The sequence below is a fragment of the Engystomops pustulosus genome, chromosome 8 (assembly GCF_040894005.1).
Source record: "Engystomops pustulosus chromosome 8, aEngPut4.maternal, whole genome shotgun sequence".
Taxonomy (NCBI): domain Eukaryota; kingdom Metazoa; phylum Chordata; class Amphibia; order Anura; family Leptodactylidae; genus Engystomops; species Engystomops pustulosus.
In genome coordinates, this window is record NC_092418.1 from 27,108,748 (window position 1) to 27,123,181 (window position 14,434).

General features: G+C 45.2%; 1 protein-coding gene across 1 annotated transcript in view; it reads left to right on the forward strand.

Moving 5' to 3' along the window:
* The window catches only part of BAIAP3 (BAI1 associated protein 3), a 152,007-nt gene that overhangs the window by 118,365 nt on the left and 19,208 nt on the right, over positions 1-14,434 (forward strand). The window contains exons 16-22 of the mRNA XM_072120408.1: positions 7,447-7,571; positions 7,665-7,755; positions 9,526-9,582; positions 10,447-10,544; positions 12,564-12,615; positions 12,735-12,883; positions 13,500-13,623. Coding sequence (XP_071976509.1) covers positions 7,447-7,571; positions 7,665-7,755; positions 9,526-9,582; positions 10,447-10,544; positions 12,564-12,615; positions 12,735-12,883; positions 13,500-13,623 — 696 coding nt within the window. The remainder of the gene's footprint in view (positions 1-7,446; positions 7,572-7,664; positions 7,756-9,525; positions 9,583-10,446; positions 10,545-12,563; positions 12,616-12,734; positions 12,884-13,499; positions 13,624-14,434) is intronic.

The following is a 14,434-nucleotide window of genomic DNA, read 5'->3' on the forward strand; positions in this document are numbered from 1 at the left end:
AAAAACACAAAAAAAAACAAAAAAAAGTAAAAAAAAAAATAAAGTTATAACTCTCATTTTAAAAATGTTTAACCCGAGGGCTAGGGGTAGAGGACGAGGGCGGGGACGTGGGCGTCCAACTACTGCAGGGGTCAGAGGCCGTGGTCCTGGGCGGGGTGAGACACCACCTGCTGATGAGGGAGCAGGGGAACGCCGCAGAGCTACACTCCCTAGGTTCATGTCTGAAGTTACTGGGACTCGTGGTAGAGCACTGTTGAGGCCAGAACAGTGCGAACAGGTGATGTCGTGGATTGCTGACAATGCTTCGAGCAATTTGTCCACCACCAGTCAGTCTTCCACGCAGTCCACCCATGTCACCGAAATCGCCACTCCTCCAGCTCCTGCACCTCAGCCTCCTCCCCCCCAGTCTGCCCCCTCCCAGGAAAATTTGGCATTTGAACCGGCATACTCTGAGGAACTGTTTTCTGGACCCTTCCCACAGTCACAAACCACTTGTCCGGTTGCTGCTGAGCAATTTTCCGATGCCCAGGTTTTCCACCAGTCACAGTCTGTGGGTGATGATGACCTTCTTGACGTAGTGGAAGTGTGTAAAGAGGTGTCCGACGATGAGGAGACACGGTTGTCAGACAGTGGGGAAGTTGTTGTCAGGGCAGGAAGTCCGAGGGGGGAGCAGACTGAGGGATCGGAGGATGATGAGGTGACAGACCCAAGCTGGGTTGAGAGGCCGGGTGAACACAGTGCTTCTGAGACGGAGGAGAGTCCTCGACCTGAACAGGTTGGAAGAGGCAGTGGTGGGGCCAGACGGAGAGGCAGGGCCAGAGCTGGTGCATCAGCGCCACTGTCAACTAGTGAAGCTCCCGTGGTGAGGGCTCTTGCGGCGAGGGCTAGATCTTCAGAAGTGTGGAGGTTCTTTAAGGAAACACCGGATGACCGACGGACTGTGGTGTGCAACATTTGCCAAACCAGGCTCAGCAGGGGTTCCACCACTACTAGCTTAACTACCACCAGTATGCGCAGGCATATGAATGCTAAGCACACCACTCAGTGGCAACAAGCCCGTTCACCTCCGGCCGTGCACACCACTGCTCCTTCCCCTGTGTCAGCTGCTAGTCAGCCCCCTGCCCAGGACCCTGCCACAAAAACCCCATCGTCGCCTCCACGATCCTCCACAGCATCCACCAGCGTTCAGCTCTCCATACCCCAGACGCTGGAGCGGAAACGCAAATATAGTGCAACCCACCCGCACGCCCAAGCCCTTAATGTGCACATCTCCAGATTGCTTAGCCTGGAGATGCTGCCCTATAGGCTAGTAGAGACCGAGGCCTTTCGCAACCTCATGGCGGCGGCCGCCCCTCGGTATTCGGTCCCCAGCCGCCACTACTTTTCCCGATGTGCCGTCCCAGCCCTGCACCAGCACGTGTCAGACAACATCATCCGTGCCCTGACCAACGCCGTTTCTGACAAGGTCCACCTGACCACGGACACGTGGACGAGTGCTGCCGGGCAGGGCCACTATATATCGCTGACGGCACATTGGGTTAACTTGGTGGAGGCTGGGACCGAGTCTGACCCTGGGGCTGCTCATATACTGCCGACGCCGAGGATTGCGGGGCCTACCTCGGTCCAGGTGTTTCAGGCCTACTATGCCTCCTCCTCCTCCCACCCCTCCTCCACCTCCTCCTCCGAACTACCATCCGTGGGCACGGCGCCATCAGTCGGTAGCTCTAGGCACAGCAGCAGTGCCGTCGCTAAGCGACAGCAGGCGGTGCTCAAACTGCTGAGCCTAGGCGACAAAAGGCACACCGCCCAAGAGCTATTACAGGGCATCACGGCGCAGACTGATCTGTGGCTGGCACCGCTGAACCTCAAGCCGGGAATGGTTGTGTGTGACAACGGCCGTAACCTGGTGGCGGCTCTGCAACTCGGCAGACTGACACATGTGCCATGCCTGGCCCATGTGTTAAATCTGATAGTGCAGCGTTTCCTCAAGACATACCCCAATCTGTCTGATTTGCTCACGAAGGTGCGCCGCATCTGTGCGCATTTCAGGAAGTCCAGCCCAGATGCTGCCACTCTCAGGGCAGCGCAGCGCCGCCTCCAACTGCCCGCTCACCGACTGTTGTGCGACGTGCCCACGAGGTGGAATTCAACACTGACCATGTTATCCAGAGTTTACCAGCAGCGCAGAGCGATTGTAGACTGCCAGATGTCAACTTCCACCAGAACTGGTAGTCAGGTCAGTCAGCTTCCTCAAGTCTACAATGAGGAGTGGACGTGGATGTCTGATATCTGTCAGGTGCTGAGTAACTTTGAGGAGTCAACACAGATGGTCAGTGGCGATGCCGCCATCATCAGCCTCACCATCCCGCTGCTTGGCCTGTTGAAAAACTCTCTGGTCAGCATGAAGTCGGAAGCTTTGCGCTCGTCACAAGAGACGGGGGAAGAATATTCCCTTGTTGATAGCCAAAGCACCCTGAGGTCTGTTTCTCAGCGCATATCGGAGGAGGTGGAGGTGGAGGAGGATGAGGAGGAGAATGTTGGCGAGACACAAGAGGGGACCATTGTTGAGTCCTTCACTGTTCAGCGTGTATGGGCAGAAGAAGAGGAGTTGGAGGAGTTGGAGGAGGAGGAAATGGACAGTCAGGCCAGTGAGGGGAGTGAATTCTTACGCGTTGGTACTCTGGCGCATATGGCAGATTTCATGCTAGGCTGCCTATCCCGTGACCCTCGCGTTCAAAGAATTTATTCCAGCACCGATTACTGGGTGTTCACTCTCCTGGACCCACGGTACAAGCAAAATCTTCCCACTCTCATCCCTGGAGAGGAAAGGAGTGTGAGAATGCATGAATACCAGCAGGCCCTGGTGCACAAGCTGAAACAGTATTTCCCTTCTGACAGCGCTAGCGGCAGAGTGCGTAGTTCTGCGGGACAAGTAGCGAGGGAGAGTAGGCGAGCAGGCAGCTTGTCCAGCACTGGCAAGGGTACGCTTTACAAGGCTTTTGCCAGCTTTATGTCACCCCAGCAAGACACTGTCACCTGTCCCCAGTCTCGGCAGAGTAGGGCTGATCTTTACAGAAAGATGGTGAGGGAGTACGTAGCTGACCATACCATCGTCCTAAATGATCACACAGCTCCCTACAACTACTGGGTTTCAAAGCTGGACATGTGGCACGAACTGGCGCTGTACGCCTTGGAGGTTCTTGCCTGCCCTGCCGCTAGCGTCTTGTCCGAGCGGGTTTTCAGTGCAGCTGGTGGCATCATCACCGATAAGCGTACACGCCTGTCGACTGACAGCGCTGACAGGCTGACGCTTATTAAAATGAATAAAGGCTGGATTTCTCAGAATTTCCAATCTCCACCAGGTGAAGGAAGCTCAACCTGAATAATTGATCCACTCCTCCTCCTCCTCCTCATTTTCCTCCTTCTCCTCCTCTTTGTACAGTAAAGCAGAGGAAAATGGCTATTTTTTGACAGGGCCCACTGGCTCTTGCTATAGTACTTCATGCATTTAATTTTTCTGGAGGGCCACCTACCCGGTCCTCTGTTTGAAACAATTTTTGTGAGTGCCACATACAGGCACTCAATCTATTCCATTTTTCTGGAGGGCCACCTACCCGGTCCTCTGTTTTAAAAAATTTTTGGGACTGCCACATACAGGCACTCAATCTATTCCATTTTACTGCAGGGCCACCTACCTGCTCCTCTGGTTTGAACAATTTTTGGGACTGCCACATACAGGCACTCAATCTATTCCATTTTACTGGAGGGCCACCTACCTGCTCCTCTGGTTTGAAACATTTTTGGGACTGCCACATACAGGCACTCAATCTATTCCATTTTACTGCAGGGCCACCTACCTGCTCCTCTGGTTTGAAACATTTTTGGGACTGCCACATACAGGCACTCAATCTATTCCATTTTACTGGAGGGCCACCTACCTGCTCCTCTGGTTTGAAACATTTTTGGGACTGCCACATACAGGCACTCAATCTATTCCATTTTACTGCAGGGCCACCTACCTGCTCCTCTGGTTTGAACAATTTTTGGGACTGCCACATACAGGCACTCAATCTATTCCATTTTACTGCAGGGCCACCTACCTGCTCCTCTGGTTTGAACAATTTTTGGGACTGCCACATACAGGCACTCAATCTATTCCATTTTACTGGAGGGCCACCTACCTGCTCCTCTGGTTTGAACAATTTTTGGGACTGCCACATACAGGCACTCAATCTATTCCATTTTACTGGAGGGCCACCTACCTGCTCCTCTGGTTTGAAACATTTTTGGGACTGCCACATACAGGCACTCAATCTATCCCATTTTACTGGAGGGCCACCTACCTGCTCCTCTGGTTTGAAAAATGTTTGGGACTGCCACATACAGGCACTATCCAAATTAAATTGTCTCCATAGCAGCCTCCACACGTTGTCTCCATTGCTACCTCCAAAAGTCGTCCATATAGCTGCCTCCATACATCGTCCCTTTATCAAACGAGGTGTGTCAGGCAGAAATTTGGGTTGTTTTCATGGATTCCACATCAAAGTTGTTAACTTTGTCGCCACCCTGCTGTGTAATCCCCAAAATATACTGGCAAACTTTTACCATTTAGGGATATTATTTCAGCGCTTCTTGCGCATCTGTTTACATTCCCCTCACCCGGCATATCCTAAACTTATAAGAACGCTACTACACTTGATCTTATACAAAAGGTTCTTAGAAGTGCTGTTTGGGGAGTAGCCTAGAGACAGGGGCTTGGATTGGCGAAAGCTCGCCTGGCAGCGGAACGCCAGCTCCATGCGCATCATGCGCTTCTTGCGCATCTGTTTACATTCCCCTCACCCGCCATATCCCAAACTTATAAGAACGCTACTACACTTAACTTGGTGCAGGCTGGGACCGAGTCTGACCCTGGGGCTGGTCATATACTGCCGACGCAGAGAATTGCGGGGCCTACCTCGGTCCAGGTCTCAAAGGCCTACTATACCTCCTCCCACCCCTCCTCCTCCTCCGAATTACCATCCGTGGGCATGGCGCCATCAGTCGGTAGCTCTAGGCACAGCAGCAGTGCCATCGCTAAGCGACAGCAGGCGGTGCTGAAACTGCTGAGCCTAGGCGATAAAAGGCACACCGCCCAAGAGCTATTACAGGGCATTCCACATCAAAGTTGTTAACTTTGTCGCCACCCTGCTGTGTAATCCCCAAAATATACTTGCAAACTTTTACCATTTAGGGATATTATTTCAGCGCTTCTTGCGCATCTGTTTACATTCCCCTCACCCGGCATATCCTAAACTTATAAGAACGCTACTACACTTGATCTTATACAAAAGGTTCTTAGAAGTGCTGTTTGGGGAGTAGCCTAGAGACAGGGGCTTGGATTGGCGAAAGCTCGCCTGGCAGCGGAGCGCCAGCTCCATGCCAAGATCCAACTAACATAGTTTTAACTGCAGCACCTTTAATCTACTACTAGTTCACTGCCTCCATACATGGTCCCCTTATCAAACGAGCTGTGTCAGGCAGAATTTTGGGTTGTTTTCATGGCTTCCATGTTAACTTTGTCGCCACCCTGCTGTGTAATCCACAAAATATACTGGCAAACTTTTATCATGTACCGATATTATTTGAGCGCTTCTTGCTCACCTCCTTTGGTTCCTCTCTGCTACCCATTGGTTTGAAGCCTGAGTCCATTTAGGGTATGTTGCCATGCCTGCCGCTGCTGCCGCTGCCTCTGCATGCCGTCCCCTATAGTGTCAGGGTCAATTATTGGATGTTTTAGATGCTATCTAGCTTCATTCTGTCACTCTGTCATGGCCATGCTGTTGCCCATAATTTTGGCATAATGGTGCGATTATGCAGCCTCAGAGGCATCCATGCATGCTGCCCCTGCTGTTTCCTGTCCATTTCCGTGGTGTTTCCATCCTTTTCTGAGGTTCCCAGGTGTTTGGCCAAGCTTCCCTGTGCAGAGCCTTGGTCCCCTTGAAAAATGCTCGAGTCTCCCATTGACTTCAATGGGGTTCGTTATTCGAGACGAGCACTCGAGCATCGGGAAAAGTTCGTCTCGAATAACGAGTACCCGAGCATTTTAGTGTTCGCTCATCTCTAATCATGAACTTAGAGGAGAGTAGTAAGTGACTTGCACAAGAAACTGTATATGTAAACAAGAAAGAAAGATATAGGTATAATGTAATTTATAGATAGAAATATACATGTTTGATAGATATGTAAATCCATATCAGATAACAGAGGAATAATAGATAGATTGACAAGGTAGATAATAAAATCCTATTAGATACATAGATGAAAAATAGATATCGTAGATATGAGACAGATAGATGGATATGAGATAGATATATAGATAGATGGATATGAGATAGATAGATGGATAGATATGAGATAGATAGATAGATAGATAGATAGATATGAGATAGATAGATGGATACGAGATAGATAGATGGATATGAGATAGACGGATATGAGATAGATGGATAGGAGATATATAAATGAGACAGAGACATATGAGATATATATGAGACGGATAGATAGATAGATAGATAGATAGATAGATAGATAGATAGGAGATAGATAGATAGATATGAGATATATATGAGACAGATAGATAGATATGAGATATATATGAGACAGATAGATAGATATGAGATAGATATAAGATAGAGAGATATGAGATAGATAGAGAGATATGAGATAGATAGAGAGATATGAGATAGATAGATGGATATGAGAAAGATAGATAGATGGATATGAGAAAGATAGATAGATATGAGACGGATAGATAGGTATAAGACAGATAGATAGATAGATAGATATGAGATAGATAGATATGAGACGGATAGATAGATAGATAGATAGATAGATATGAGACGGATAGATAGATAGATAGATATGAGACGGATAGATAGATAGATAGATATGAGATAGATAGATATGAGATAGATAGATATGAGATAGATATGAGATAGATAGATATGAGATAGATAGATATGAGATAGATATGAGATAGATAGATATGAGATAGATAGATATGAGATAGATATGCGATAGATAGATAGATAGATAGATATAAGATAGATAGATAGATAGATAGATAGATAGATAGGAGATAGATAGATAGATAGATAGGAGATAGATAGATAGATAGAGAGATATGAGATGGATAGATAGAGAGATATGAGATGGATAGATAGAGAGATATGAGATGGATAGATAGAGAGATAGATATGAGATTGTTAATGGATGGATTGAAAAGAGATTACAAAAATAAATACATTTCGATAGCACAACTTTAAATTGTGACCAGACCAGTGACTTTGTTATCATCCAGCATCAGACACCTTGGTCATGTGGCCAATGTAAGACTGTCTAGAATTTAGACTTTTTTTTTTCGTTTTTCCCCCCTTATACTTACAATGTTCATTCAATATTCAGGAGGAGAACTTGGCGGAAAGTTTCACGCTCTTCACTGAATATTGTCTCCTGCTGCTGAAAAAACTGCGGGAAAACTTCCCCGTGCTGAACACTACGGTCATCAGCCGCCTGGAGTTCATGTTAAGGTAACAAGCACTTCTAGTATGTGAGCCCCTTCACCTGCAGGGTCTTCTGCGTACCCCTAATGTCTACTGGGGGGGATTATGTGTTTGGTGCAGGTGCCTCAGCCAGATCCAGGGCATGACGGCCTTTAAGATGGTGTGCCCCTTCCACAATGAGCTGCATCTGGAGATCGCTGCTGTCCTAAAGGTATATTCTTCTATGTCGATTACTTTGGAGAGACAGACACAAGGTAAGGGGGCAGCCTTGTAAAAATGAGCGTGAATCGGACCCCCACTCATTTCTACTGATAGACACCCACAGATCAAATATTTACAGCCCTTTCAGAACAGCGCCACACCTATCCACAGGTATTGGGGCACATTTACTTACCCGGTCCAGTCGCGATCCCGCGGCGTGTTGTCTGACGCTGATTCGAGTCTGCCGGGATCCACTAAGGTGGTGCGCCCGATATCCAGCAGGTGTCGCTGCTGCGCCGAGGTCCGCCGGAGATCACCTTCTTCGTCCTGGTGCATGTTAGTGCAGATCTTGCGACACAATTCTTTTTTTAAATTCCACAGTTCTTCCGATTTCTGTCGCTTGAAAGCCGGCACCGATGCGCCACAATCTGATCGCGTGCGCCAAAGTCCCGGGGCAATTCGCCGCAAATCGAAAATATGCGGCGTTCGCACCCTTAGTAAATGAGCCCCAATGTGTGGATTTGTAGTCAATAGACTTGAGCTGCAGTACAATGCAAAGGTATTTTGAAATTCTAAAAAGCCCCACTAAACAACCAGACCTCTCAGGTAGGGTACGAAATGCCCTTTCTTGAACTCCAATTTTTATTATTTTGATTATTTATCTATATATATATATAAAAAAAAAACTTCCTGCAAGTTTAATCTTCCTGAGAAGAGTAAACTTGACTCATCTCTGTCAAAAAGTTAGAGGCTGGGGTAGGAGATTTACTTTAGATGCCTCTTGTTTTAGTTCTTTTGTTCACATGCACACCTTCTGGTGTCATCTTTAAGAATAGAATCTTATCACGTTTGTGTTTCTGTGATCTACAGAACTGGAGACACTTTTATTGGGAATATCGACTGCAAATAAAGATCCACCTCCTGTCTATTTCATCACTTGCCTGAGATCTGAAAGCTGAGATTCTAATCTTTAAAATTACACCAGAAGCAAGTTTCTAGATATTATGGACCTGAAGATGGTGGCGTCTGAAGTGACTCTCCTTCAACAGTCTCTAAACTTGACTCATCTCAGGCAAAATATGACCCTTCTCCTCTTCTCCCTCTTTTTTTTTACGTAGATTTCATATAGAAGAGGAAATTCTAGTACAGACATTTCATACTCTGAGGGGGACTATTCGTGTAATGGGGTTAAATTTTAGTGACAGAGTTCCTTTTAGTCATCTGGTGCCTTTAGCTTTCCCGGTGATATTAGATGAATAGCCCAAGGCAGATATAATAGTTGTCTCTCAGCTTTTCTTTTATGAACTGTATATATCAGGAGAGGATTTATTGAGCTTTAAAAAAAATAAATTCTTCCAGAAAGTCAATATCAAACCTGTAATAGAGCAAAGAAGTGCTAAGCAACCAATCAGCCAACACCTTTCATTTTCAAAAGACTATGTAAACAATAAGAGCTGGAATGTGATTGGTTGTTATGGGCATCTGCTCCACTTTTTCTTCGGCCTTTATGTTTTTCTTCCCAGATCTATATATATTCCGTACACAATCCTCTCCACTTCACAGCTCGGCACTGTGACATTTCGAGGTGCTTCTCTTAAGTGATTCAATATAAACCTATAAACGAGAGAGATGATTATTATAGTTTTGGTGAATCGCTCTCTGCCGAGTAATATGAGGTCTCGGCTTTTATCAAATAACCCTTTATTGAAATGCTGATTCTCAGCAGGAAGACTGAGGCTAAGAGGAAGGATATTTTTTTTACTCAATTTCTGTCTTTCAGAAAGGAACATTGGAGTGGTACGAAAAGATGTATACGTGCTATAAACCAGAAGAGAAGGTGCGTCACGAAATCTCCAAGGGACAGGACTTGTATATTTATCTATGAGGCTTCGATTATAATGTATGAGGTCTTAGCGGAGGCGCAGATAGTGGAATCTAGAGGGATGTCCTACAAATCCTTATACCACTTAACATAGACATGATAGGTGGGGCAAGAATATACATGTGCATATTTATCCGTCTGGTTTCCATGACAGGGCGCATCAATAGGAAGTTTGGGGCCCGTGACTGGCACATTTTGTGGGCCCCTCAGCACCCACAGTATGATAATGTCACCCTGTGTGCACAGTGAGTTCCATGCACCTGGGAAGGGAGAAAGGTTTTCTGTGACTTGGGGGGGGGGGGGGGCCCTTCTCCTACTTGGGGCCCCTTGAATACAGTCGCTACTATACCCCTACTGATGGCTCCCCTGTCCATGATAGTTCACTATAATGGTTCACCAATCAACATGGCAGCCTTTTCACTGCTCACCAATCACAGCACCATGTAATGTATAGTGGCTGTGCTTGGTATTGCAGATCAGTCCCCAGACCATGAGACATCACAGGCTTGGGACAACGGTAGTGGTGCTCACTAAAGCAGCTGATAGGATCACTTATCCTATGGATAGGCCATCATAATATTTTAATCCCAGAAACCCACATAGATTTATTGATCAAAATCCACTTTCCAGTTGTGGAATATTATTGCCATTACATTAGATAGAAACGTGGGATGTAGGGTAACTATGTATAACAATGCAGATCCTATTAAGAGTTATGAAGGGAGATGTGACTTATGTCAATCACTAAGTACTCACCAATTATTGATAAATGATTCCCTGTATAGAGGATGAGTACCAGTATTCATGTCTGTCTTGTAGAACGATGTGCAGCAGCTGCGGTCTCTGGTGAAGTTGTCCGATGCGGTTCATGAAGATATCGAGAAAAGTCAGAACGTCTACAACAAGCATTTTGTCAAGTGAGTTTCCTAAATATCTAATTTTACTAATTCCTCCTTTCCACTTTCAGACCATAACCTTCTTTCTATTAATTTTAATAATCCTTCACCTTTTTAAAATCCATCCACCCACCATTCATATTGGAACCCATGTGCCATCGATACTCGCCAACTCACAGAAACCCTGCGGTCTTCACTGTCCCCCATGTCCTCCGCCACCTGTCCAAACCTGGCTACTAACCATTATATTACCACTGTCAGAAGCTCTCTGACACCACTAACTATCCCAAATTTTTAACATAGGCGCAGGCAGCCTTGACACATGGATAAAACATGTTTTTTTCAGCAATGCTCCCGGAGGGACGAATGTCTGTGGAGAATATTGTGAACATCTGCAGACTCTTCGGATTTATGCTCAGAACCTATAATTCTGCCCTTCACCTCGCTAAACAAGTCTATTATATTAATCTAATATCCTCTCTCTCTAACAATCCCAAAACAAAAGGCTCTTCCATACTCATCATTCCTTACTAACACTCCTAACACCTTCTGGCTGAAGATCTGGCCACCTACTTTAAGATAAATTTGATTGCATTTGCCAGGAAATAATTTCCCATTCTACTCCCCCCACTAATCCCTCCGGTACGTCTCCCTGTTCACTCTCTTCCTTTGAGCCAGTCCCAGAGGAAGAAGTGTCCAGGCTCCTTTCCTCTGCTCGCCCCACTACCTGCATCAGTGTCCCCCATCCCCTCACATCTCGTAGATTCCCTCTGTCATGCAGACACTTCTCATTTCACTAAAATCTTCAACCTCTCTCTCTTTTTTCTGGTGTCGTTCCCTCTTCTTTCAAGCATCCGGTTGTTCCCTGGACCCATCCAGTGCTACTAACTACGCAACATTCTCTAATGTCTCTTTCTACTCTAACTCCTGGTCTATTCTTGACTAACCCGCTATCTCTCAGCCAACTCCCTCTTTAATCACCTATAATCTGGTTAGCGCTATATAAAGATTATTATTATTAAGTCAGTTCTGTACAGATACAAAGGAAGATGTTTCTTATGAGATCAGTAAATCATTAAAGATTCAATGGGGGGGAGATTCATTCTGCCTTTCCCACCAGTTTTCTGATGTGATATCCCCATCCCTGACAGTTTCCTGGCTTCTCCGACCTACACGCCACTTTGGGTGTGTTGGTGCGGGGAGTGGGGCAGGAGGAGGGTGGGCAGAGGCAATGGGCATGAACAGAAAACCGGGCGGAGGAGGGCAAGGGGAGGCCAGAGGCAATGGGCATGAAAAGAAAACCAGCAAAAAAAACTCCACCATTTCACACCTTGGTCTTAGGTCTGAACTGGTGCAGATTGCGCCTGTATTTACTAAAAGCCCGAAGCCTCTATAGGCACTGGACCACCAGCAGGAGGAATTTTAGGACTGGTGTTCAAAAGGATGAATTCTCCCCAATTTGTAGAATTTTCACGAAATTTATCATAAGACTCAATATACAGATATTTGTATAAAACTCTAGTTTCTAGTAGAATTTTCAGTTTTCACTAAAACAATAGTAACAGAAGCCTAAAGGAAACTGTTTATTGTACATTGCAGGCAATGGACACTGTTACAGATCTGTTAGACTTCCATTATCATATGTTACAAGATTCAGTCCAAGATTCAGCTTCAATTTGGTGCCTGAATATGACCAGATTTGTACTAAATCTATGAAGCAATGAATTGATTTGCTTACCTCTAACCAAGCCCAATGGCCCCACCACAAGGTCCCGAAAAGTTCAATTTTTAGTGGCTGCATCATTGTCGACCAGATTACCGCCATTAGAAGCACCCAATCAGGTGCCATATAAGTTCCAGTCCTAATGGCCCCATCACGTACTCCCTACATGAGTATGGATGGTATTAACGCTAGTTGAGCCTCTGCTCTTCATTACTTTTGGTGGGAGGCATCTTATATTTAAAAAAAAACAATAAGTTCTGGGTTTTTTTTTTTTACTTTATTTATTCAGTTTTTTACCTTAATTCTTTTCTCCTTAGTATTGTAAAGGTGGATTACTTCAGTATCACTTACCGACAGCTGGAGAAACTGGTAAGATATGATTTTTTTCAGTCGATACCAAGACATTTATGGTAACCATCTATAATCCTTGATGGTGGATGTGGTTGCTGTCCAAGAATGTGAGAATTTTGGTCTCTTGGTCCTTACAGGTGGCCGATGAAGTGATCATTACCATGGAGAACCTGAAGGGATCGGAGCACGAGGAGACCCATATTACCCATGCAATTGGGGAGACGCTGTTTGAGCTCTACATCACCCTGAATGAACTGAGGCGCTTCAGGGACTACCTGCCATTAAAGTAAGGTCAAGTCTATGGATATATAATACCATAGCAATTGCTCCAATCCTCATTTCCATTGTTGGTTAAAGGACATCTACCACCAGGCAACATCATTTTATACATTCCCTTTAAATTTTCACCTGAAAGGGAAAACTGTTTCTTTAATGGACATCTACCACCAGGATTATGGATTGTAAACCAAGCACACTTACCCTCTGGCAGGATCCGCTCTTCTTTAAGATTCCCATGGCCTTGTTTTTAAGAAAAAAAGATTTTAAAGGGATGCAAATTAGCCTCAGGGGCTCCAGGCTCCATTAACAGCCCCATAGGCTCATTTACATACATTTTTTTTGTAAAAACAAGGAAATAAGAAGCTAATGTAAGAGCAGATCCTGACAGAGAGAGAACACACCAGTAAGTAAGTGTGTTTGGTTTACAATCCTTCATCCCGGTTGTAGATGTCCTTTAAAGAAACAGTTTTCCTTTTCAGGTGAAAATTTAAAGGGAATGTATAAAATGACATTGTTTTCATATGGTGTTTTGTAGTGTCCATAGAAACCACAGAGTACAACAAGATTTCCATCAGATCATATACTGCCACCATAACCCCCCCCCCCCTCCTTTATATCCACAGGGACAATAAATCCTTGGCTTTGACAGGATTCCACGAACTGTTTAAAGTGTCTATTCACACCTGGCTGCAGACCGTGCACGAAAAAGCCTGTGAGCGGATATATCGAGCCATAGAAGCAGATAAGGTATGACTAGTACCCATTGTAATGCATGATAAATACAATACATCTAAACATGGATCAGCGGACCTACCTGCTATGGCTGTGCCTCTACTGGAAGAGCCCACACTCCTCCGTCATATATAATCCAGTCACTTATTTCTTAGTGTGTACAGTACTGATATATCAATATACCCTGGAACATTACATCCAGTGTTGGGCCTACCCCCTCCCGCCAGAAAGCATCATCAATATATTGTAATAACCCATAATATTTGTGAATCATAGTATAAAGTGATTGCTCCACTTACTGCATCTTTGGATCTCTGGATTATAATATGTTGTTACGTTGTCCTAATAAGTGCATTGTGATGTCACAATGGAGCACTTTGATGTTGTAACGGTTATAATGATATCACAATGGGGCGATTCAATGTTACAAAAGGGTCTAGTGATGTCACAATGGGGCATTATCATTTTACAAAAAAAGCCATTGGGATGTCATTTTGGGTATTCTGATGTCACACTGACATGTTAATGACACATTAGTGCATTTAGATGTCACAAAGGAGCATTGTGATGCAATAAAGGGCATTGTGATGTAACAGTGGAGCAAGATGATGTGACAAAGGGGCAGTGTGATGTCACAATAAGGTAAGGTGTTGTCAGCCTGGGCTATTGAGATGTCAGAAAGGGTATTTTGATGTCATAAAGGGGAAATGTGGTGTCATAATAAGGTGTTATGATGTCATAATTTGCATTGTGGTGTCATTATTATCATGATAATGATAGCATGATATCACACAAGGGGGCATTTTGACACTGTGATGTCATTAAT